Below are 26,370 nucleotides of genomic sequence, written 5' to 3'. Positions count from 1 at the left end.
GGGCACTTAGCACAATGCCACAGGGTTTCTACAGAAGCTACCTTTACAATACTTGCTAAATTATTATTAATAGCATTAATTATATATGCATATAGCCCCGGCCAGTGTTTCCAAAGTGTGTATCTGCATCTAGACATTTCTGGGGAGGGTACATGAATGTAATACGACTATAAACGACTTCACTAATAATTCCTATCCAATTACACCAACTGACAGGTAGATCAAATAAACATGGCTTAACCTGACTTGGGAGAACCCTCTAATTACCTGGCTTTCAATCAATGCTCTGACATAAGCATGCAGAAGCCTGCTAGATGGTCAATGCAAGCAAAAATAATTGGAGCTCAGCAACTGAAAGAGCTTCTTTTTAAAATTACACTCGTGTTTCTAAGTGGCAGACTCCAAAATTTCAAGTTTTCAGAACACAGCTATAAAGCGCCGGAGTGGCTACACACACTTCCCATTGCAAAAGGTATTCAATGTCAACAAAGAACTTTTAGCGGTTAACATTAATTATCTTGCACTTCCAAAATGCTTTTCATCTGAGTGCTGCATGTGCCTTGCAAGCACCGAATAATCTCCCCATCCTCCCTGAAAGACAATAGAGGAGCAGGAGAAATAGCTCTGCAACAGGCATTAAGCTGAGTCACAAAACGATTAAGTGACTTGGATATGGACATGTAGCGCATCAATTCTGCAACGGCAGGACGAGACCGCAGTGTTCCTATCTGGGGGCCACAAGCAGCCTTTGCCAGTAGACTGCAGGAGATGTAGATACGGAACAAAATATATATTTTTCTTCTGCACTTAATTTTGCTGCACCCTTGCGAGCTCTGCCACTGCACCAACCAAGTCAGCCCTAAGTGAAGGACGAAGAAGCTCCAGCAGGCTGGAAGCTGGCTAGTACCGCAGGAGAGAGCTGCCCCATCACGTGCCCCTTCTAGACAGGCTCCGCTTGCCCAGCTCCTTTGGAAGCTCTCAACAGCCCCTGCTCCACACTTTCGGCACAACAAACAGGAGCATTTCCAGCTTCTCTGTCAAACAACCACCAGGTGGGTTTTGGCATTCGCACGATCATGAGAGGCCACGTCAGAGGGACTGGGGAAGATGTCTCGGACCTCTCTGCACGTGCCTACATCCAGTTGGCCCTGGAAGTTGGAAACCAGGGCAGAGCATGGTGGACATCTCCCCCAGCTCCAGCCTTCAGAGAGGTCTCCCCCCTGCCTCCCACGAGCAATCAGACCGCATCGCTGTACCTTTGTTTAAGGGGTAGCTTTCCAGCTCTTTTTTCCTCCTCCTCCAACCTCCTGCGAGCTTCTTCCAGCTGGGTGAGAGGGTTGGGGGCTGGATTGGGCGGCATGGTAGGATCTTGGATGAAGGGATGAGAAGGCTGGACGACGTTCCGGAGCTGGGCACTGACCCATGGATGCACAGCAACAGGTCGCTCAATGGAGAGGGGTCGAACCATGTCATGGGACAGCTGCTTCTTAGCACCTGAAGAGCTACACACAAACACAAACGTTTTACATGAACCACCAAACCTCTTCACACCCGCACAGTCGCTCCTAGATGGACCTAGTTCTTCTGCAGCTGGACGTGGGGTTAATCAGTCACCTCTGGGAAGCTTCTCACAGCATGGCTGTGCTGCAATTTCCAAGGGAGAGAAGGGAACACCATCCAACCAGCTGTACCTCTAGAGAAGATTTTAAGGCAGCACACCACTGTCTACTCTGGCATTTTGCTGAGATATCAGGGTGACCAACCCAAACCTGACACAAAGACCACACACCTCTTTAAGGACTCTCATGAAATGCACGATGTATAGAAATAAAACCAACAAAAGGCAATTCAGATATTCGCAAAATTCACCCAGCAGGATCCCCCCAAAGACACGTCAGTGTGGGATGCCACCGTTCCCAAGCTGCGAGCCCCTTGAGGAGCTACAGCTCAACATCTCCAGGGGAAACGGATGCTGCACAGATGTGCTCATCCTTCCCCAGCTCCAGGAGCAGAAGGTGCCGTGTGATTTCACGGATGCCTGGCACTGTCCGTGGCTCTGGCACTCGGTCCCAGTTGCCTGCAGTGCAACCTCTCCTGGGCACTACCATGAAGCAGGAGAAAAAACCAACAGCACTTTCACCACTGAGCCACTATTGCAGCTGCATCACTTAGAGTGAGAACCCAGATCCCTCTCGTCACCGACATCCTGGCAAACACTGCTTTTTGCCAGAGAGATGACCAGACTGTGATTAAGGTCCATGCCCACAGGAGATCTGCTTGACTACAGAGAGATTCCTGAGACAGCCATGTCTTTGGCTTCACTCTAGGCAGGCAAGTCCATCCCAGAGGATGCTCCCAAAAAGCCAAAACTCGGAGCAACCCGGTCCTCCTTGTCTGAGCCATGCTAAACAACTGCTTACTTGGGACCAATGGCTCCAGTGTGGCAGGTCCTACGTTTCTATCAATGGCTTGCAGGAGTAACAGGCATTTACATCGGCAAATGCCTAAAGCAAAATTACTGCCTACTGTGTGCCACGTTATCCACCTAGTAACCACAGCAGCAATTTGTGAGATTTTCCTGGGGCTTCAACCTCCCCCCCCAGCCACAATTCAGCCTTCAGAAAAAACTGATCGTTACCCTTGCAGCCCCTGAGCAATCCTCAGGTTCCCAAAGGACCTAAACCCTTGTGCCTGGTGGATTCTTGTCTTCCCGAGATCTCCAGGAACAAGGCAGACCACTGTACAGTCTAGAAACACGTGCCTTATGCAGGGAATGCAATAAAACAGTGTGAAGACTCCTCACTCTGCCAGCCCTTACCCATGGTTTGTTTTCTTATGCCTGCTGATCTCCTTCTCTCCTTCTATGATCCACTGAAGGATCTTCTGGTTTCTCTCCACGTCTTCAGGAGATCCTGGCATCTCATAGTTGGCACCATCACTTTTCCCTGAATCGGTCTTCTTAACATTTCTTTTTGAGAGCAGACTTGCTTTCCCACTGCAAGAACAAAGCTTGAGACATTAGCGCTTTGCCTAAACCAAACCACCACAGACTGTGGCAGAGTATGGACATCTCTATCTCTAGACGTATGCAGCCTTGCTGGGATCTGGTGCTATCTGCAACACAGACATGGCCCTGGCTGCCTCCTACAGCCTTCCTGGACTGATGTGCCCTGGCTCTACCATAGCTCAAACCAACCATGCCACAGCTGAGGCTAAGAGCAAGACTGTCCAGACCTAGGAACATCAGGCTGTCTCTGTCCAGTCACCTGTGGAGAAAGGGAGCTTCTCCGCTGGCCAAATGAGCCATGGCAACGTGGTGAAAAGCCCAACAGATCTCCTGCCACATGAAGGATTGTATTATACCCCCAACAATTTGCTCTAACACGGTAACATGCTCAGAGTGTACGGTCCATCCTGGTGCTGCAATCCATCATCTGCCACTCCACATCGGACCACTGTTCTCATTTGAGCCCCTTCCATTCCCCACCCCAGATCAGATCACCAGTTTGCTAGTACCCCAAACCGTTGTTCTGCCATGCCCAGCATTCACTTCTCACCATGATTTGAACCGATGCTTCAAGCCATGGTAAAAGAATGCACATGAGCAGAGGGGGACTGCCTTCTGCAGGCTCTCAGCTGGGCCCACTGGGAAATGCAACCACCTCAGACAACAGATGGACAGACATGAGGCAATCGTTGACAGTCTCTGGCTACGTTTACAGCTGCAGCAACGGCTCTTAGAATGACCCATCTCTCCTTGCCAAGACATACACCCGTCTGCCCAGCAGCACAGCCAGGCAGCCACGCGCCTGCGAGGCCACGCAGGGGCCCATGCTGGCCTGCCGTTGCTACAGCCAGCAAAGCCATCACATCCCCATCACCCACCCTCTCTGCTCTGTAGGGCCTCTCTACTTTACTTCTGCATGCTAACTAACACACACAGGAAAAATAACCTTAACACCACAGAGGCAATAACAGACCCCAGATCAGCTTTGCTGGGCAGAAACAAGACCGTAGATTCCTGGCAGGTTCTTTGAAAGCAACACCCCAGTGCAGCAGGGTGGACCAAACTGAATGGTAAGAATTACTACGAAACTACCTGAGAACAAATGAGGAAACACTGTTACGTCCATGCTTGTCCTCATCCTGAATACCGTGTGCAGTTCTGGCCAACAGACCCCATACAGCCACAGTGGGACTAAGAACAGAGACCACAGGGGCAGAGATGTGGGATGACTTCTGTAGAGGGAGGACTAAGCAGATAAGAATTATTCAGTTTGGGAAACAGCCTGACCAGGGTGATACTACAGATCTAAAAAATCAGGGCAAACAGTTATTCTCAGCTTCTCACCGTGCAGGAACTAGTGGATATCAAACAAAATTCTCCAGCAGCAGGTTCAGTGCAAACAAAAGGTACCTTTTCCTACAGCATTTCATCAACCCGCAGGCATAACCGCGGGGTGCTGTGGAGGCCAGCAGTCTAGCTGGGTTCAAAAAGGAACAAGACAAGCCACTGCAAGAGACCACTGCCTGCCGAACAAGCCTGTCCAGGTGCAAAGTCTGGCTGAGGAAATTCCTAACCTGGGGACTGCCAGGAACTGGGAGTTTGTGCCAGAGGAAGGACAGCTCTGAATATGCCCTCTTATATTCTCCTTAAGCTTGTGTTGTAATCACTACTGGAGAAAAGTCCCAGGCCTAGGTGGGCTTTGGGATGACCCAGCATGGCCATGCTAATGCTCTGCTGGGGAACCCACGCTTCCCTGTCCCTTCTCAGAAGGCCATGATCATGTATCTTGATCCTTTCCCTGTACAAATGCAGCAGCTGTAAGTGCTTCGCCCCTCTGTCTGCCTGAAAAGTGGTTTGCTTTGGCGGCCTCTGCCCTCTGCTTCCCTCCTCCCAACCCAGAAAGTTGGCCCTGCATGTTGCAGGCTCCCCTGCCTTCACAAAATACCCACCCACTGCAAAGCCTGGCCCCAAAATAACATGCCCTCAGGAGCTAGCTGAGCTCAAACATGAACACTTCTCTCCACTGCAGCTGCTCCACACGTTCATCATCACCATTCATCACTCAAGGTAGCCCTGAGCCTCCGCAGCTGTTCTCACCTTTGCAGTAATTCAATAACAGAACCAGCAAAACCCATCGCAGTGGAGAACAAGCTTCGCCCTCTCCCCTCAGCATAAAGACAGGAGACGGAGGCACTCAAATGGCCAAGGAAAAACTGACAGAAGCCCACTAGGCAGTGAAATAGTGTCCATGGGACTCTCTTTCCTAGGCAGAGCGTGCCATGGACGCAGCCCTGCCACTGAGAATGTCCCCTTGGGACAGTATGCCACAGTAGCATCACAGTGTCCATCACTTTATTAGGAAGAAAAAGGAACTTTTGGGCAAATGAATTAGGCCTTGCAATAGAAGCAAGGCCCAATTTGTCCTCTCATATGACCTTACAACACTGGTTTCTGTTACCCAGACCCTGAGAAGCAACCCTATATTTATTGACTGCCGTCGCACAGGGCAGTAGACCAGCATCTGCAATTTTTAAGTATTCTGCTGCTCTAAAGAGCAGAAGAGCTACCTTACAACCAAGGCCATTAAAAATCCTGGTTAGAGGATATCTTTTCAGCACCAGATCACAGAGATGGAAAGGGGTTTACAAGGATTACTGGGGGCATACCCGTTTCTGAAGTGGAAGGGCAGTGGGAGGCCCTCGAGCCATTTCCCAGCATAGACTTCCAGGAGAAAACATGGTTCAGCAACCCTGTTTCATTTGTATGCTACAGCCCGTTTACAAATGAGCTTCCTATAGAAGCAATGGCTCCGGGACTCCCACTGGGTGCTGCCTTGACTCACCTGTAGCCTAAAGAGTCCATGGGGACAGGGGCCATGCCCAAGTTTTCAGTGTAGTTTCGTGACTTTGTTGCATAGTTATGTGAATCTACATTCCACGCAAAGCTGTTCTGCACTCTCTGAGTGGCCTCGGCCTCAATCTGCTCTTTTGGTTTCATCACGCTGTGGTGATGGATGTGGTGGTAGATGTGTTTATGGTGGTATAAGTTAGCTGCATCCAGTTTCATTCCTGATTTTGTTGCGTGCTTGCCATGCCCTGGAGGAATCGTTCCTAGTGTCCCTGACAGCTTCCCTAAGTGGCCGCTTTCTGGGGACCGTGGCTTAGGAGAGTGTCGGCCAGGTCCTGGAGACTGACAGCCTGGCGTTTTCATCACACGCTGTACATGTTCGTCGAGGATGCTTTCTGGGTTTTCCTCGTGCGCATCTCTCATCTGCATCCCAGTGCAGCCCATCTCAGAGTAACGAGGAGCAAAGTGATGAAAGGTTTGGGCGGAAGGCATCTTGTGGCTAATGACTGAGGGACCAGAAGAGATATCTGCATCCTCACCTTCTTCTTCCTGGAAGAAAACAGGAGGACAATCATAGAATGACAGCAGTGTGCTGGAACGGGCCTCTGGGGGACTCTAGTCCCATCTCCTGCTCTCAGCGGTTGGACCATCACCAACTCTAGAACAGGTCAGCTATGGCTTTGTCCCGCCAGATCTTGAAAACCTTCAAGGATGGAGACTCACCTCCATCTCTGGTGACCTGTCCCAGGCTGCACCTCCCTTCTGGGGAAAGTTTATTTCCTAATGTCAACCCTGAACCTGCCCAGTCCCAGCTTGGGGTCGTTGCCCTCCTGCTACTGAGGAGAGCTGTGCTCCAGCATCTCCGTACCTGCCTGCCAAGTCGTCATAAGCCAGGGTTTCAGTGCATTACCAACAGAGTGAGGCAACCATTGACACACAGCCCATGCATCACCAACAAGATTTACAGATACAGCTTTCTGATAAGTGTAATAACCTGATCAGATTTATGAGGGGGCAGAGGCTTGCTAAAAAGCTCACCACGTCCCTTGAAGACGGTTCTGCAACAACCAGCAAAGGAAGCACAACTTACCGCACTATCCGTGCAACTTCCTACAAGCCTTCGGTGAGGCATCACATCAAAGCTCATCAGATAAAGCACAAAGTTACAGGCTATGCAGCAAACCAGCTCTTGAGTCAGGAGAGACCAGGGGATTTTCTCATGTGAACGACTATTGCACAAAGCAAGGCAAACAACGGGCTTGTCAGAGGAATATGCAGCTGAAGGTCGACAGCAGCCTGAATGGCTTTGAAAATCAAACATTGATTTCTCCCAGGCGTGCTAAGGCTACAGTGAAACACTTCACGCAGATAAAGAAATGGACTGTAGCTAACTGCTTGTTCTTGTAGTCCACAACGGTCTAGGACATGCTGTTGTTAACGACTCTTAAGTCCTTGCCAGGAAGAACAAAACTCCTCCATGCTGACAGCCACACTTTTGATGCTGACAAACTGTTTTGCTCTCCAACATAAACTCAGATATTTATGAAGTTTCTTTATTGGAAGTCAGGATTCCTATTTTTTTAATTACATAAGTAGGATTCCAGCAAGTTCTTTAATCCTGCTCTTTTTTTCCTCCTTTGGCACAGTGAAGAAATGGTTTGCAGGATGGGGTAGCTCTGCCCTGCCAGATAAATGTTATCTGCTAGAAAACAGATTCCTATCAGCTTTGCCTGTCAGATGTCATCATCCATCACTTGCTAACCAGCTTTAAAGTCTCAGCTGCCGACCGCAGCGCAAGAAAACAAATAACAGATTTCCACCCAGTGGCACACCTGGGGGTTTCAAACCGAAGCAGGGGTAACACCAGCCTTTGAAAGCGGAAAAGGCAGAGGCATCGCAAGTGCCCGTGGCCAGCAGTTCTGCCCTGGGGGCACACTGCCGCAAAGCAGCCCCCAGAGCAAAACGGCGAGGGCAGAGATGGCGAGGATAGGCTTGGAGAGGGGGCAGGCAGTCCGTGGGAGCATCGCCGGCTGCCAGGAGCTGCGGGACCCAGCTGCTCGCTCACCCCTGGGCCTGTTGGTACGGTGGTGGCACGGCTCAGGGGCTCCTGAGAGCCTCTGCTCCTGGCCGGTGTGCTGCCTGCCTGGACCCAGCCCGTGTTTCTCTTCCCGCTGCTCCTGTCCTGCCTCATCGAGGTCCTTTCCCAGCTGCATCCTCCAACTCCACTGCCCTTTGCTCCCCGGCACGCAGCTGGCAGCCACGGTCCCTTGGACTCTACAGCTATCATCACCAGCCTGACAACTGTCTGGGAAAGCAGTTTTGGGGAACAGCTTATGGGGTCACATACTGAACCCCAGCAGATGAGGTAAGGTGCTGAGCGTGGCAGAGAACTGCACATTCCCCTGCCCCAGTGTAACACGAACCTATCTCAAAGGGCCAAGAGCTATTCAGAACAAGCTCATCCTTGCAGCCCATTTCGGCAGGAGTCAGAACAAGGCTGATCCAGTAGGACAGTGATCCCAGTGACTGATCAAAGGGACACCGCATCACTGGGCAAGAGATGGGACTTGAGCTGCGACACGATGACCTTTTCTGGAGGGGACAAACCACTCTAACAAATTGCTCGTAAGACCTTCAGAGGTATCTTTCCTCTAGAGCCACAACACTGCAGCCTATCAAACGCCATCCCTGGGCAGGTAGTTCAGGTAAAAGAAAAGGTGAATCTCATACTGACTAAGTCTGCAAGGCTGGGGTGAACATTTATGAGCAGTTTATGGTAATCCAATGATGCACTCGACACTTTGGAGGCACTTAGGGCTGGTACCTACATTCTGAAGAACTCTTAGATTTAAATATCAAGTAGTACCTGCAGGGTTAGATCTGGATCCTAATGAATATCCCCAAAAAGTGGTGCATCCTGCCTGCTCAGAGAGCAGAGCTGTGACAGTGCAGCAGTGCCGCAGCTGGGCAGAACTGGTGTGCCCAGGGCAAACCTGGCACTGTTTGGCCAAATGGCTGCTTGAGGTTTAGGAGCTCCTCTGGTTTCCTAGAACCTGATTTTGCAAATAACTGGGACCTGGGACTTTATTTGCTCAGAGATTGAGATCAGGGTGGGCTAAGGGAAGAAGAGGCTGTCTCTGTTTGCCTTGGCTCAGCCCACGCATGTCACTGAGCTGCAGATCTAGCAGAGCTGCCCAAAGCTGGCCCCAGGCAGGAGCAAGTACTGCTCAGGCTGGAGGTGTGCAGGCAAGCTCTGGGGGGCGGCTGGCTTTATGTCTCAGCCTCCTATGGCAGGAAAGTGACAGCAGCGAGAAAAGGGCAGATGAGCAGAGGAAACGGGGTGCCTATCCCAAGCTGTCCTGTTGCCTACAGCAGGGCAGCAGCTACGGGTTCAAGTCTTCTGCAGGCACCAGTTCTGCTGAATCTTTCCTCTCTGGTTAGTCTGCAGTGAAAAAATGAGGCAGCGTGCAAGGCCGGGTCAGCGCAAGCTGGGATTATACTACAGGCCCCTGGTTACGGCAGACTCAAGGCTCGGCTCTGTCGCACGAGCTGGTGCCCTGCAGAGTGCACAGAGGCTGTGGCACGAAGAGGACAACGGCACTGCAACACTGCACCTCGTATCAGGAGGCTCCGCTTCCACGCGAGGCTGTTAATGGGACACGATGGAGACGTCACCACCTGCCTAGGACATCCAGAATAAAGAGGAGCTTGGAGTTTATCTCCTGCACCGAAGCAAGACCGATTCTTTTCCTTCCTTTGAGTCTCCTCGCCTGAGTTGCCTGATCTGCGTCTACGCCTGGCAATACCGCAGCAGCCTTCCCTCCGACCCCAAACTGCTCCGACCAACCTGAGCAAGCTCCGCACCCAGCCCCTCCGCCCGCACAGCCGTCTTGTCCGGCGGGTGATGGCCTGCGGTTGGCGCAGGCGGAAAAAAGGGGAGACAGCATCACCCCAAGGCAGCACTGCTGGGTTGGCCAGCATGCCAGGCCGGGGAAGGAGCCTTCCCACGCCGGACGGGGGCGAGGAGTTCGGGGCAGGCGTCTGCAAACCAGACCGTAAAGCACACTTTTGGCATGGAAACGTTCTCGCAGCCACGGGCGCGTGCCCACACAAACACCAGCACGCTGTGCTCACCACCCGCCTCTGAAAACCTCTAACCACGTTTTGCAAAAATAGGTGCCTAAATTAGCCCAGCAGGGAATAACGGTTAAACACACGCTCCGAGTACACCGCCGCGTGCCTGCAACTAGCTCTTTTCTAATGTTTTGCCTAACGTTTTCTACGCTTTTACAAAATTACCCCGGCATTTTGGGAGTTTTTACGCCAAGCTCCTTTCTAACTAACCGTCACCAGCTCAAAGGATTAGAGCGGGGCTTCGCAGCCGATCAGGCACCAACCCCCCTCCCCGGCCAACACCCGCGGAAGTGCTGCTGCTAGGAACGAGCGCGGTGCGCGCGGAGGAGCCAGGCGGCTTTGGGGAGCAGCGGCGGTGCCCAGAGAGCCGGGACGGGGGGACGACTGCGCCCGGAGGCGGCTGCGCGGCCTCCCCACCGCCCGGGGAAGCCGCGGGCGCCGCAGCCGCTAGATGGTGCTTTGTCGCCACCGGATCGTCGGAAACGTCTCCCATCAGCTCGCAACGGCGGCGAAAGGTGTACGGCTGAACTTTGCTGGCTGCCTGGCGAGCTGTTTTCACTCTCCGGCAAGGCCTTCCCTGTGAACGAGGAGGCTGAAACATGCTACGGGCGAGCAATACCTTGCTTTAACCCCCCCCCCCCGCCTTCTACCGATGCCACCGAGGTGAGTATCACTTCTCGGCGGGCCAAAACAGCTCGCTTAAACATGAGCGCGTTTTCAATCGTCACGTAAACAAACTCCCTCGCTAGTTAGGCCGTGTTTTATATTCAAATAGTGAGGTTCCCAGCCTCGGCTTTGCTCCCCCGACGATACGCTCAGCTCATTTTAAATCACGAAGTTCAGAGCAAGGCAGAACTTTCTGTATGACACGATACTGCAGCTGCCACGCACGGACGTGAGGCTGAAGGGGCTGAAAACATAGCAAGGGGACACGCGTACCCTCCCGCCTCTCCCACGCAGCGCGGAATCACTGAATTCAGAGTTTGGGTCTTCTCAAAAAGACAGTCTTTTCCGTAAAAGCAACCGTCTCTTGCCTCCACTACACGATGCAGCCTTGAAAGGGAACCCGCAGGCAGCTCAGTAGGGGGGAGAGAAAACATTTTTTTCCTAGCTCGTGCAAAACATTTCCAGCCTCTCTGCTAAGCTGATAACTGCCTCGTGTGACCAACGCCTTACGGTTTTGCCCGTGCCACTGCTCGGTCAGCCACGCAAAGGCGGTAAGAGGTTACCCTGCAGTCCCGGTGCTCAGGCCACAGAAAAAAACCTGCGGTGCATCAGGATCCAAGCTCTCCTCTTGCTGATAGCAGCAGCTCCCGCACCTTAAGTGCTGACCTAAAAAAGCTACAATTGCTTACTCGGGGTTTTTATGAATGGCTAATGCCACATGCCAGCCAGTCAATGAAATATACTCTGGAGACAGCAAAGAGGTTTAATATATAGTATTAGTGGGAGTCCTGGGCTTAAAAATAGATTAAGGCACACAAAAATGTGTTTAAACAGACTTAAATTTATTCTCTGGCACGTAGGTATTTGCTGATTTTATGGTATTGCTACTGGCAGCTTCTGCAAGGAGGCAGAGGGCTGGGATAATGTTGTCTGGTACAGGTGGGGACAGCAGTGCAGTCAGTCATGGGAGGAAGAAGAGGAGGAGGAGGAGGAGGAGGAGGAGGAGGAGGAGGACTGCTCCAGGGCCATATCAGCAGGGAAAGCTGCCAGTCAGATTGGCTTTGTTGAGAAAGCAATAGGTACCAGACAGGAAAATGGACCAATTCCAGAAGAACAGGAATCAAAACACAAACTAGCACCTAGCTGGTCTTCTCTGGCTAGATCCTGAACGCAGAAGCACAGCGAGTTTGCTGGATGATGCTTGGAGCTGGAGTAAAGCTTGCAGATTATCCTGCCTTCCTCGCTTCTCTGCAATGCCATTTAAAGCAAACACTCCAACCTACAGCTCTTTCACTGGTTAAACAGCTACTAGATGAACATTTAAAAATATTTTAATAGCGCTGAAGGGTCTGCACTGCAGCTCCAGAAACTCAGCTTCTCTAAAAGCACGGAGCTAGCTGAGATGGTCAAAAACACCTCCCTCTTCAGGAAGGGTGAGCTGCGGATTACATACACAAGAGCCTTCACCTCATGGCCGGGGCAGCATGGATAGACCACAGCCTTTTTGCATAGGGCTCTAATTACACTGACGTTTGTGATGTTCAGTAACACTGCGATGTCCTCAAAAAACCCTCCTGTTTCCCCCGCACACGATACACACACACTGTGAGACACTATCTCAGAAGAAAAGATACGGCATGAATCTGCTGAACAGGGTGTCTTGCACAAGTAATACAAGATGACCGATACATCATTCTCTCCCTTTTGGAGCTTGCCATGGAGCTAAGGCCTTGCACACCTCCCTTGGTCGATCTACCAAGTATTCAAGCTCTGAAGTGGCCCAGCAGCACCAGGGCTTACACCATGCAGCGCCATGGGCTGGGATTCCCTGGCCACCCATGCAGTTATTTCATTTCTCTGCCCACTAGAGGATTTTTGGATGCTACACCTGACCAACTCCAAGTTTTCTAGGCACTGATGGGCAAGAACCCTTTGGGTTTTGGTAGAAATGGCCTGCTGGCACACACAGACACCTCCAAGTGCAACACTTGCCATCTGCAGGGGAAAGAGGGATCACACAAAATCCCCATAGATGGAGTGATGAGTGAACATATATTGTAGCCTGGAGAGGAAGGAGAATCCCTGTGTTACACAGACTCCATCCTTGCGTGGGAGGGACTGCATACAAAGTCTGTGATGGAGGGGAACAGGAGGGTGCGCAAAGCCCTTGCCACGGCAAAGAGGATGACGGGGAGCACACAGGGCCTTAACTGGTGACAGAAGTGGGCACTGCTGTGCCATAACTGGTGTCTTACAGCAGGGAGGGAGTGATGGAGCTCATGAGCCCTGCACAAATGGGTGGGAATGGTGCCCTGGAGGCTCCTGGTGGGATGGCGAGTCTCCAGGAGCCCCTGCGTAGGTGATGCACATGGCTGCTGCAGCAGCAAAGTAATCACCCAGTGTGCTCAGACGGCAGCTAAGGGATCCCCGTGGGCACAGTATGCAAACGGATTTCCAATCTGCTATGGGAGGCGAGGAGATTACTAACCGCTCTAACGCGTTTAAGGCGCTCCTCTAATTTTTCCTCTGCTTCACGTTCCTTTTGTACTTCCTCCAAACGATTGATCAGCTCTGCAGCAAACTTCTCTGGTTCAACGTGGATATCCTTTGGCATTCGGTATGTACGCTGGAGGAAAAACAGACTGGGGTTAGCAAAAGGTGCATGCAAATCACACATTTATTTTGGACTCTTAAATAACTGGGAATGCCAGCTGCTCCAGTAGGACGCTCAGGGTAGACAGGCCGGCAAACAGAGGTGCAGTCTAGGACTAGCACCAGCCCCCGTGTCCAACACCAGCTCCATACACCACCTCAGCAAGGGAAAAGGTTTCTACAGCCACAATCAGCAAGGTCTTCTGGCACCAAAATCCAATTTTGAATGTAAATGCCCAGTTTTGTCAAGATTTATACCTGGTCAACAGTGTCTTGGTTTCAAAGGGCTGGAAAAGGACATATGCGGAAACCTCTCAAATATCATGACCTTATAGCTGGCATGTTTTCACTTCCATAGAAAGGAGACTTCTTACTTAAATACAGTCTGCTTAGTGCAGGTGAAGCAGTGTATGCCTGTCAATCACTGCAAGGCTAGTCCACAGCAGCAGAAAGGAGTGGAAATCCTGTCGCTTCCAGGAAATCTTATTTTCCTCCATCTCCCAGCTTCTGCTGCAGCTTACCCCAGCCATGAAAGGCAACTGTTCCCGCAAAACCTCCTCTCTTACTAGTATCCAACCGTGGCAGGACTGCATCTAGCTTTCTTCAGAGCTATGCAAAGGTTCCCTGCTTGCTTTATCAATGCAGCAACCTCTGGCAACCTTACAAGCACGGAGATACTAATTTTCTGTTTGCTCTGCATGACCGAACAAATATTTATGAGAGTTCAAGGGCATTCTCAATTCCTTACGCTCAGTTACACTGCCCCTAAATTCCTGTGCTCTGGGACAAGAAGCTTCTGTAGTGAAGCATCAAGCTTACAGCCACTGTATTTTTTTTTCCTCCTCATTTTTATCCTTTCTGTGTTATTTTGTTACTTTTGCCAGTAGAAAAATTAAAATGACACAGCAGAGATAAAAATTTCATTCAGAGAAAAAACGTATGGAAAATAGTATAAAAACCTGCATTCAAATATTTCAATACCAACATGAGAGAAATATACACTTTATATGACCAGAGATAAAATTAAATATGAAGACACGAGATAATTCACAAGGAAAGAACAAATGCAGCACCAGAAACAGACATCTAGCTTGGGATCTTTAAAGGAGAATTAGAGATCACGCAATTTTTTCCAATCGCTTTTTTTGTGCAAACCCTGAATCAGCTGAGAGAATTGCGCGGAAGACTAAAATAATGCTCTGCCTCAAAACTTGCAAAAGCGTGCAAATCATACTGTTTTTCTCTCTCTGCCAACTGCCAAATGGAAGGCAGGGGGGAGAAAAATAATGGAAAAAGCATCCTAACTTATGGCACCGAGAAGCTGAAGACATCTTTTATGGCACCCAAGTTGCCGAGGTCTCAGCTTAAAGCAATGCTTTTTTGTTCACTGAGAACAAAATTCAACAAACCCTGCCAGCAAATCTCAATTTCAATGCTTGCTACTATCATCTCTTTCACGCCGCATGGTGCTGGACTGCAGTGTCCCCAGGGGATTTTTTGTGGACACGATGTAGCTCTGCAGGCAAAAGGACTGCCTGCCCAGAGCCTTCTGTGAAAAACCAGAAGGGTCGATAACTTGATAGGAAGTTATCCAGTCAGCACTGAGCCCAACAGAACTGGGACCACTGCCAAAGGCGACAGCCCAAAACAAACCGTCTCCATCCCCCAGTCCAAAGCAGTGTCCCTCACTCCATAGCTAACAAGGAGGAAAATAACCCAGATAACAAGAGCGAGGGCAAGACACAAAGACAATTTCCCTGTGGAGCTATAGAAAATCCAACCCCTGTTTGGGCTGAGACAGGAAAGTACTGTTGGCAGTTAGATGTCTTTGGAGGAAAAGGATGGGAGAAGCAAAAATATGGGGAAGATATCATGAAGGAGGAAAAATATTAGAAGACAGATTCAAAGCAATTCTACAAGCTGACAGGAATCTTTTGGGGCCAACATGGAGAGAGTAGGATGGCAAGCACATGCCAGAAATACCCTACGTGCACCAGGCACTGGGAAAGGCTGATGAGATACGGCACAGCTCTGCCAGGTTTAACACTCCTTGCTACCTGCTGATATTCTCGTACGGCAGCTTGCTCTGCAACTCTGCAGCACACAGACTCTCCAAAGCCAAAATCAGGACCACATTATTACAGGAGCTCCAGTAAAAGACCAGCCTGGTTTGCTTCAGCTCCTGTCCTTCCACGGCTGGAGTTGCACCTTCTTGGCCAGACCTTCTCGCTCTCTGCAAGATGTGGCTTCCAAACCAGTCTTGTTCTCCAAGTGTGGCCCACTTGAAGCAAGTTCTCCCCCAAAAGTCATCCTCTTGTGCATCCTCTGCCCGCAGCAAAGTTTTCTCCTCGGGCCCTCATCACAACGGTTCCAGCTGTGTCATTCGTCCCACCAAACCCAGAGCTCCAAACAGCACCTTGAAAGAGGAACCAGCCTCTTCTGCACGAGGTTAATGACAGCGTGGCTGAAACACCAGCATAAAGGGCTCCGGTCCTGCATGATGCGGGATCTGTCCCAGCTGATATCCTGGGGCAACAAAGGACGCAGCGTTCCCTTCGGCAGGGTGAGGCCACCTGCCCTGGGGAACGGTGGCTCACCTGTGCTTCTCCATGTCTCACGGCGCAGCTGCGGAGCGCGGAGCGCTGCTGGCTGATTTTCAGTAGGGCGCCTGTTCCCTCCCTTGAGATCAAAGCAGGCTCTGTTTCAACAAGCAACAGGGGACAAGCCTGGACGTGCTGAGAAGTAACAGACAGTCCCAGTCATCCAGAGGGGCCGGGCACAGCCGGGAGTGGGATATGCTTTCTTACCATTCCGCTCTCCACATCTGCCCCTTCCAGAGAGGTAACCGCAGCCTCACGGGCAGGAGGGTCGGGCCGTACTTCCTGGGCAAGCGACTGACTGCCCAAGATACCAAATTATGGAGTGCAACTGTGTAGAGATCTTGATTTGCTGGCTGTCTGAGGATAACCTTAAAAGGTCCCTCCCTCTCTTTCCCAGTTCTTTATTTAAAGGACTAAAAATAGGCCTCCTAAATACCGAGCAGACTCTGGAGGTGCAGGACGGCATGGGATACACTCGCATTTTTCTCCTCTCGCTTTTGGGGAGGCAAGGCACTACCAGGGGGCTGGAAACGCCATGGGACACGGGAGCGCCGCGGCAACTCTGTCAGAAGAGGCAGAGCCTGCCTCCCGTGCACAACCTTGCTGAGAACCGGTGAGCGAGAGAAAGCAAGTCTGTGAGCAAAAACAGAGACTTGCATTCGGTAACTAAACAGTCACACAAAGCTGTTGAGAAAGGCTCTTGGGAAAAACCAGGTAACGAGGAACTGGCCATTAAGAGCAACATTTGCAATAACTGCGATAGCAAAGACCATGAGTAATGCTACAGAGTAGGAAATTAGGGAGGAAGTTGTGTGCATGGAGGGGGGACGTGCACCAAGGAAAGAACACTCAGTAATGAGAACAGAAAGAAAAAGCAAAAGATGTTCTCCACCTAATACTAGTTACCTCCTAACATCTTTTGAAAAGGGCATAACCTATATGCACATGCGTGTGAGCTGCCACGTGGCTCCCACCATGTGACGACAGTGTTTTCAGCCACCAGGTCTTCTGGCTCTGCAAAGCAATGGCCTTTTTTAAAAGGAAAACTGCAGAGAAAGATTTTCCTCATCAAAAATGGAGTTTAGTCTCGAAATATTGGCATTAAGAACCAAAGCGACATGCTTAGCATCCCAGCATCCGGACCCTGTGTAGTTCAGGAATTTGCCCCCAGCTGCACGCAATCATGTGGTGGGACCTGACAGAGCCTGTCCCCTCACTGCTCTATATCGGGAAGGCTTCTGAGATACAAGTGTTATTTCCTCATTCCTCAGATATCCATGAGGCAGGACTCTTCAGCCTAAGAGAGTCTGCTTTCATCAGAAAGTGGGCCCAAAAACATGAACACTGTCTATTTTGTGAGGTAATGCCAGCAATTCCCAATGAGAGAAATCTCTCACTGACAAGTAGCAACCAGTTGGGCGATGTGCTCATTGCCTCCTGCCACCTCAGACCGGCCAACTTTCCCTGCGGTTGTTTATACGGCAGCAGCACTAAGACCTGTTCAGAAGCAGGCGCCGCTTCGTTAGAAACTTTGCAAGTCCAACGTGCAGAATCTCTCCATGGCACCCTATTGCTGCAGCTTCCACAGAAAAGCAGGATTGGGAAAGAATTTCCCTTTATTTTCACAGCCTTTGATGCAATGCAACATCCCAAAATAAAAAGTCTATTCCAAGCACCCAGCCAGCAGCTGCAGCAGGTGGAAAGGTCAAAGTCTGCTAACCTGCATGTTTAATTCCTGTTAAAATAAGGTAGCTCCTTCCAGATCCAGCAATGCCTAAGGAGCACAGCTTCATCCCTAATGAGCATCTGAAGACATTCAGGGTCACTACTTTATCTAGGGAGCTCTAGATAAGATGACTTTGCTCTTCCACAACAAATACTTCAGCACATTTATCCGCAGCCTCTGAAAGGCTGTAAGTAATAGAAACTAAACTACAGAAATTAAAAAGATCAAGCCTAAGAGTCTTTTTGATGAACTAGTCTTCCTCTCCCTTTGATAAACCCTTGTATCTGCAAATCCCACTATCCTGCCCTTGGGGTTTTCCACTCAGCACAACAGCTTGCTGAAGTCCTACAGCAGCACATTCAAAGGTGAAAGACCGAGGGTGCAACTCTTTCCTGGTGCAGTCCCTGCTAGGAAGCGGTCCCTGTGACTGTCTCCCTGACCATCTGAGTTCAATCTGACTGAAATAAGCCTCACTCTAGTCCATGGAGAGTGATTACACTCAGCCTGTGTTGTTCTGCTGTGGGTCCGTCGGTGACTTGCAGAACGCTGGCAAGCAGAATGTGCATTATGGATGCTCTGAGTATCTCCATGGGTTTCACTTTATTCCTAGCTCAAAGGATGAGCTACACAGAGCTCCCCATGAAACTCGTAGTACCGGGGAATAATGCATGCAAATTCCATGCTGAAATGACAGAGATAACTGCTGAGTGCTCTCTGACATCCCTGGACAGCAAACATGGACTGCATTGACCTGGTTCAAAAGGCTTCAGACAACAAACGGCTTGAGAAACTTTTATCAAATGACAGGCCTGACTTAGGAATGGAGATACGCTCCATCAGAAACCAGCGAGGCTGAGCTTTTGCACAGAGAAGGATCTTTCAGAGCTTCAATGCTTTGAATCTGCCCCCATCTCCCTGGGGGGATACTGAGCCCTGCCAAGAGAGTCATAAATAAGCTGTTTATTGTTTTCAAATCAGAATGGCTCCAAAATGCTTTTGTTCCAAGTAAAGGGTGCAGCATTTTCCAAGAGTTGATGGGTCAAACACTCGCCACTGTTTTTGGAAGATCTATGCCCTCCTATCTGGACCAGAGTGAGATCTCTGGCCATTCTGGGTCAACAATTTTGAAAGGAATCACTTCATTTTTAAGAATAGTTGTTCCATCTAATGAGGCTGCCACTAACTCAGATGGGGTCTGTCCAGAAACAAACCATGACGAGTTGGGGAGGTTAAAGGGAAGAATGGGTGGGAGGCTGAATGTCATGTTGGCTGGCAAGAAAGAAAATAGCTTGAGCTGGTCTGGTTGGACTAATCTTTCCTAGTGACAGCTGTGAGGAAGGATTCCTTGGGGCACCTATCACCAGAACATTGTGCCTCTTCTGAATCACTATCCTTGACATGCGAAGCGCCTGAAGCTCTGGCACCTTTGGGAAGAAGCAGCCTGCTAAAAATATGCTAGATATATAAGCTCTCCAGTATTTCCATTTAGCATCTGCTACTGTATTTTCCCCCTCTTTTTTTGGAGCTAATGGAGTGGCAATTGCATGGATTTTGCTCCATGAAGCAGATGCAGGACTTGGGTTTTGATGGGTATCACCTTCTCTGAGAAACTGTGCTTTGACGAGCAAGCTCCACATCAGAACACACTGGCATCCTAAATATGTACTCCCTTGGGAAAACCAGGTCTGCCCAGCTATCTTTCTTGAAAGATCAGGTTAGCTTCTCTCTTCCATAGTGAGGAGAAGGAACACAATAAAGTTGCAAGCTCAGTGTTCAAAGTTGGTTCAACAGAATGAGCTCTCAAGCAATGCCCTGCACGTCTGTCTGCAAGGTTGAAAGCTGGGACCTTTGATGTTTTGTGCTCTTTGTTGTTACCTTGTCCTTCCTCGCCCTTTCTTCCCAACCTAGTTTATGCCATCTCTTCAGTCTTGTCACAGGGACAGCGTTTTTACTATGATCTATATAATACCTGGAACTGAAAAGGCTGAAAGGGAAGACTCACTGCAGCTTGTGAGTTCCCCTTGGGGAGAATAAACCTCAGTTCTAAGATGAAATAAGAAGTTTTCCAATGCTATAATTGGGTAGAGGCCTCTAATCAGCCTTAGGGATCTATGAATTGGGCTGAATAATTTCTGACTGATCTGACTGGGCCAAAGAATAGTGTGTTGGTAAATCCCAAAGGTCTCTTCCTTCTACAGGTTGATGCCTCCACGATGCTTGAGTAGCTGACATTAGACCAAAAGTCAGTTTTGCAGATGAAATGGAGGCGGCAAGCTAGGGAGCCAAGAGTAAAGAACTTCTGAACCTCTACATTTCCCAGATTAATGTATTCCAAGCCCCTGCTACGTTTGGTTTTAAAGGGTAGTGTTTCCATTCCACTCACTCCTGCGGCAGAGCTGGTGGATAGCTGGATTTCAGCATCCATCTAATGGCATTCAGGGATTAGCCAGAAGTCCCGCTGCTGCAAGGCATTTGAGGAAAAAAGCCATAAAATGGCTGAAGGGAATTCTGAACAGGTTACCAACCCAGAGGAGCAGAAAGTGCATACAGCTGTAGTCATCCTGGCAGCACGAGCCCAAGGCTCTTCCAGAACGCCTGTTCACCACTCACTCTCACAGTGTTGCACAGTGACTCCAAATTTTCTGTTCCACTAAAGAACACTATGGAAGTCATCTCTGCATACAGGACATCCTGGCTAAGACCTTCTGGGAAAGTTGAGCAAACAGCCTGACTGACTCTTCTGCTTTTTCTACCTTTTCTCTTCTCGTGAAGGAACAGTGTAAAGAGCTGCCACTTCTGCGATTGTGGGGGAGGATAGGACAGCTCCCAGCTGATGATCAGCTACAGCAAGAACATTGCAAAATGGCTTCTTTATGCCATTGAAGAAGAAAAAAAACCCAACATCATTCTAGGGGAAGATCTTGACTTTTCCTGGGAACTCTTGCTGGAGTGCTGATTTCCCAAAGTAGTCTGATGAATGCCAGGTCCAGGGGCAGACATCTAACACAGTCCTGCTGTTATCTGGCTGCAGGGCATCCACTCAGCGCTGGGCAGTGGGGAAAACAGTACAACAGCACATGTGAGGCCTTGTGTTCTCTGTGCTTTCACTCTCTTCTTTCGGGAATTCGCCTACTTACTATAGTTGCTCAAAGAGTCTGCTCAAATCCAAAAGCAAGATGGAACATCACATGAAAAACAACATTTGCCTGCTGTGTAATAAGATTCCTGGGAGAGGCACAAAACGAAGGTTTCCTAGCTTGCTGGAGACCTTCAGCCACTGCATTCCTGGGCAAAGAGCCACTCTGAAAAACATTACTTTTCCAAATTTACAGCATTTGTATATACTGTGTAGAATATGCAGAACACCGCTGGCCATGCACCAAGACCTACTGCTGCATAGCAGGGCATCTGACATGTCTAAAGCATGGTTTCGTTGTTTGGAGGCAGCATGGCCATTGAAACTAGCGGGCAATCTCCTATGACCATAAAATCACTACAGTTTATAGCTTCTACACCTAACTAAAAGTGCTGCTATTAAAAACAATACAAGCTCTTTCAGTATTTTGCATAATAGCCCTACAAATCACTTGTAAGTGAATGGTAAGGTCTCTGAAGGACTTCTGAAATGACTTTTTGGTAGTAGAAGTTTCTCTACTATCACAAGCAAAACATGCCGCGCATTCTGCAAGCACTATTAGTGTCGGCTCTGCCTATACCGCTTAGATATGTAGTCCATAAAGACTTTCACTCAAAGGTTACAGTTTGGTCATTGCTACATGTTTAAAAATATGCTAATCATCAGGTCCAAGCAGCTAATAGTGCGTTAGGATATCATGCAGCCCATAGCTAACAACTGGCTTTGGGAAGTGGCACTTGAAGAAACATTTGCATGGCTCCTGGCTAATTGGGTAAGTTTAATTCAATGAACTTGCAGTTAGAGGTGATTTTAAAAGACTAACTTTATAACATTTCACACTGGTGTTGTCAAAACATATTGTCTAATTACCTTCCCCTTTCTTGGCTGATTGATAAGCGAGGGCAGAGCAGTCACTCTCTGAAGTTGATGCCAATTGTATGTCAGTAATTGGCTGGCAGGAGGTGCCATAGTGTCTGAACTAAACTTTTATTCCCTGGAGAAAGACTAGAAGTAACTTGACTTCTCAGTTCTCCACTCCCATATAAATAGGCGTCAAGATGCCTTCTTCCCTGGGACTTAAACTTACAGCACAAAATCTAATGGGAACACCGGATGTTTCACAGAAAAATCCTTGTGAAGCGTCCGTGTGTAGTTTAGGAGGAATATGTAGTTCTAACAGACCATGTAGATAAGTAGGACAATACAAACATTTATAAGCAGCAGGTGGCCAATTTAAACCTTGTGGTTTTTATTTTTCCTTTTTTTAACTGGTTTCCAAAAAAGTAGATAAAATTTAATGCTAAGTAAAACTAATTAGGCTGCAAGGAACTGCTGCTGGAATGACACTTATTCATTTCAACAAAAGAAAAGTTTGGCAGATGGAAGTTCGTTAAAGCAGAGCTCACTATACATATTTCATGCTCCATACTCTGAGTTTATAACCTGCAGTTCATTGAGGCACTGCCAGCACACACGATCAACAGAAAGCTGCTATTATTTTTATCCAAAAGGTAAAGCCACTGACAAGCTTTGAAGTCAGAGAATATTCAATCAGTAGTTCCCACTGTTCAGTAACGGCAACAATAACAACAACAAAAAAATAAAGGCCAGGCTTTCAAATTGCAACTCTAACAAAGCAATGCTTACAGTAGAAACTGCATCAAGTGGAATAAAAAGGCGCCCAGCCAGTCTTTTCGACAGCAATCACACTGTGAAAGCAACTGTGTGAAAAGAGAGGTGACTGAGCAAAGATGGCTAGTGAGCGTCCACAGCCAGGGCTTTTATTGTCAACCCAGTGATCAAAGCACAGGAGACCCTCTTAAATCTAAGGAAAATAATCTAATTTAAAAGGGAAAACAAAGGTTGGTGGGGTTCTTTGCTTTTTTTTTTTTTTTTTTTAAATCAGATTAAAACAAGGGTGTATTTCTGCTTGTATTGTGCTGCTTTGAGCGGGCAGGACAAGAACAGCTGCGTCAAGTTTGAGGCCACTTCTGCAAAAAGCAGATGGATGTGTTTTTTCTATTTGATTTGTACTAGAGTCCAGCTGTCCAAAGAGGAAAGAAGCACCTTTATTCCCTGCTAGATATTAAATGTCACCTGTAACTTTGCACAGAAAGAAAAATACTTATGAGAATAAGTGGAGCTGCAGATGGTGCTGCAGAGCCCTAATGACCATGCTCATCTTCCAAAAGCAGTTTGCTTATCTGAAGCAACCGAGGAGGCAGTATCAGACAACTGGAAATGCTTATATCTGCACCTTCTCTGCTTTCCTGTCTTGTATTCCCCCGCAGGCTTTGCGGTGTCCTCCAGAACTGGTTACAATTCCCTTCTGCAACCCACTGTATGGCTTGGGATGGTTGCATTTCTCCCTAGCTGACCTTGGCTGAAAGCTATGTCAGCCTCCATGCCTGGTGGCCTCCTACACCTTTCCTAGGTCTCTCTGGCTCACCCAATGGCAAAAAAACCTGCTTGCAGGCAGACACCAGCTGCCCAAACCAGCCGATGCATCCATTCTGCCCCAGAGAAACAGCTGACTCCTGCCTGACTGGTTAAGAAAAGTTACCTGCTTTGGACGTCCCTTGATGATCAACTCTAAAAGCTTGGAAAAAGGCTACCAAGCCTTCCTCCCTCTCACACACCTTTCCCCAGCACAGCGGATTTCTGTCTTAAAACATCCCCAGACAACAGAGGGCCAGGGAAGGTTAAACAGACATGTGAGCAAGCACAGCGAAGGTCTGCTAGGGATCTTACAGATTTTGCGTATTTACCTTTGCGAGAGGAGATACTGCTACTTACAGGAATGTGAGGTAGTGGCACACGTCCATTTGCTTTGGCACTTTCCTGCATCTCTCTGCGATGCTGCTTTCGGAGTCTGTACGGTGGGATCCCATCTCTGCCAGAACAAAACAACAACACAGCCCACTTCAGTGCCTTTCCTTAGGCGGTCTCTGATCGCAGGACGTACCTTTACGCCTCAACGCTGCAGAGAGGCAGGTAGGAGATCCCACCCAGGGCAAGCGCACCGGAGTGTGAGAACCCGGGGTGGGGAATGGTGCTCGCAGCAGTCCCAGCGGCCGCAGCGCTCTGCTTTTCGCCGAGGGGAAGCACTTACACGGCATCCCCTGGGAGCAGCGCGAGGCAGGGCTCCGGCAACCCCTGCCCTAGGCGCAGGCCAGGGAGAAGGACTTGGATTGCATCCTGGCACCTTTTATACTTGGTTGCTTTCTATAAAAGAGAAGGCAATGTGCAGTTATAAACCACAGGGCAGGCTGGGAGGGGGAGGAGGAGGAGGAGGAGGAGGAGGAGGAGTGGGACCATCTACACCAAGGGGAATTCAGTCGGGGAACAAGGTGTATATATATTTTTAAGTGAGCCTGACAACTTCTCGAATGGCTTATCAAAGCAAAGGGGCAGACTCCACTGTTCTTAAGACAACCTCTAGCTCAGCCAGAAATTATGGGCTTTTGGGTGCGTGTCGGCTCCCAACGAGCTGGTGTTGGAGGGGTTGGAGCTATCAGGCTTTGCCAAGCACTGCTAATGGCAAATCGTCGTTGCCTGAGAGTAACTTCAGGGAAAAAAACATTTTTGCTTTCACCGTTGCATCCCTGCCGCTTATATCCCACGAAGCAAAGTGGAGCTCAGTTACGAGATACAGGCTCGCACCCTAGTGAAACTGGGTTATTTTGAGAAAAATTAACGGGTGCAAAAACAAATGCCCTCCTGGAGCTTATGGGTTTGGAGTTTTCCTTTTTTATCGTATCGACTCTCCTGATTCAGTAAAAGTAACTGCTTTGGAAGTCTGTGCAATGAAACTTGTGGAAATTAATGTAGTGGCTTATTTGTTGCAAATACCAAGTATCTTCTGTGCATATACACTGCCTCCCCTCAGCCTTTACACCCCAGCGAACGGACGACCCTTGCACCATTCCGAATAGTGCAAACGATCCAGTCCCACCACATCTTACAAAGAGGAGACATTTACACAAGCCAAATGTCTTTATCATCTTAACCCCCCCCCCCAGCAACACACAGTTGCTTCTAGATGACATAAATAGAACAGTTAAACCTCGCTCTCTCCTCGGGAGGACGGGCACCTACTGAATTGCTACCGGGTTGCTCTTGTGACCGAACTACATCGTACGAATGCAATCTCATCTGGTAACCCAGGCAGCCAAAAAAATCGAACACCATTATAATAAAATAAAAAACCCTGATTAATGACAAGTGCTTTTTTCGGCAGGAAGACAAATGACAAAACAGAAAAATTAGTCAGGCTAATTACAGCTCTGACGCCGGGCTGCAGGTAATGCGGGAGGAGGAAGAGCAAATGCGAGAACATCACCTCTGCTGCACCAAGTCAATGACACTTTACAAGAGCAGAGCAATTCTCCAAAGCGTTGCCATAACAACGGGCGATTACGATAGCTTTCATTAGGAGGCTTCATTTTCTTTAATGATGAACCTCCATTTGAAAAATAACTTGGAGTCACAACGGTTAAAGAGTTGCACCGCACCAAGACGTAGCTTTTTTTCCAGAACAGACGGCAACGAAACAAGTGGTAATTTTTACAGAATGGGTTTTTGCCGTGGCACAATTTTAGCAATTTCTGGTACGAATCAGTAAACAAGATTTCAGCTCAACTGCCGTGCAGAAAACCCAGGTAGCAGAACACAACTCGCACGTTAAAGCGGCAGGGCCATTCGCGGGGAAAAGTAGCATTGTAGGGGAAGGCGCAATTTTTATTTTATTTTATATATTTTTTTAATTCTCCGCAGCAGCCGTCCCAGCGGAAAGAGCGACTTTTGTTCAGCGCACAGTAGCGAAAGGCTGATAATGGCCTCTAATCTATCCGGCTTCAAACACATGTTCAGCCCCGCTGTGCTGCCTTTGATGTCATTTTAACTAGATTCCCCAATGCCACCTCTGAACTTGGAGCATTCCTTCGTTCAATGCGCTGTGCCAACTCAACCAGAGGAAGCAAATTCAAAGATAAGCACTTTAATTTTATCCTGACAAAACCTTATTCAATAGATGGCGGGGGGGACGGGGGGGGGACGGGGGAAAGCAAGGAAAAACCAATACCGCGCTTTGGTTTCCCTTTGTCAGGTAACTTGCTTTGAGATATTTTCAATAGATAGCGAAATAATAATAAAAGAAAAAAATATCGTTTTTAGAGCACATCTACTTTTAAAATAAAACTTCCAGCACTGTATTTACTCGTTTCACCGTGTGGTTTTCTTTGGCGCCAGCAAGCTCTGCGCTGAGATGCAACGGCGGGAGCCAGGGAGTTTCTACCGTTTCGTTAACGCTAATGTCGTCGCCCTGCGATTTTGGGAACACAGCGGCTTCCCTCTGCTCCCCACGCCGACCTGCAACGGCCTCCGGGACGGACAGACGGACGGAGGTTGGGCTGCGCGCTGCTAACGAGTGCCTTCGCCGCTCCTCCGCCGAGGGCCTCCAAATCTAACCATGGCGCCGACCGGCGCCGTTGGGGACCCGCTAACGCAAAAAGCTGCTAAACTTGTACAAATATGGCGGAAGTCAAGGCCATTCTGGATCACCGGAGACGGCTCCCACCAGGGCCCTCCATGGCGAGGGCTC

At 49.0% G+C, this 26,370-nt stretch overlaps 1 protein-coding gene across 3 annotated transcripts in view; it reads right to left on the bottom strand.

Annotated features, from left to right (window-relative positions):
- The window catches only part of AXIN1 (axin 1), an 88,433-nt gene that overhangs the window by 7,362 nt on the left and 54,701 nt on the right, over window positions 1-26,370 (bottom strand). For 2 of the 3 annotated variants that reach the window (XM_067306025.1, XM_067306026.1), the window contains exons 4-8: window positions 23,565-23,661; window positions 13,143-13,280; window positions 5,850-6,403; window positions 2,819-2,995; window positions 1,257-1,502 (exon numbers count right to left, since the gene is read on the bottom strand). In XM_067306025.1, coding sequence (XP_067162126.1) covers window positions 1,257-1,502; window positions 2,819-2,995; window positions 5,850-6,403; window positions 13,143-13,280; window positions 23,565-23,661 — 1,212 coding nt within the window. The remainder of the gene's footprint in view (window positions 1-1,256; window positions 1,503-2,818; window positions 2,996-5,849; window positions 6,404-13,142; window positions 13,281-23,564; window positions 23,662-26,370) is intronic. The other variant, XM_067306027.1, reaches the window with a different exon arrangement.

This window comes from Apteryx mantelli, chromosome 16 (assembly GCF_036417845.1).
Source record: "Apteryx mantelli isolate bAptMan1 chromosome 16, bAptMan1.hap1, whole genome shotgun sequence".
Classification (NCBI taxonomy): Eukaryota; Metazoa; Chordata; class Aves; order Apterygiformes; family Apterygidae; genus Apteryx; species Apteryx mantelli.
Note: the sequence above shows the minus strand (reverse complement) of the source record. Positions and strands in the feature narration are given on the sequence as shown.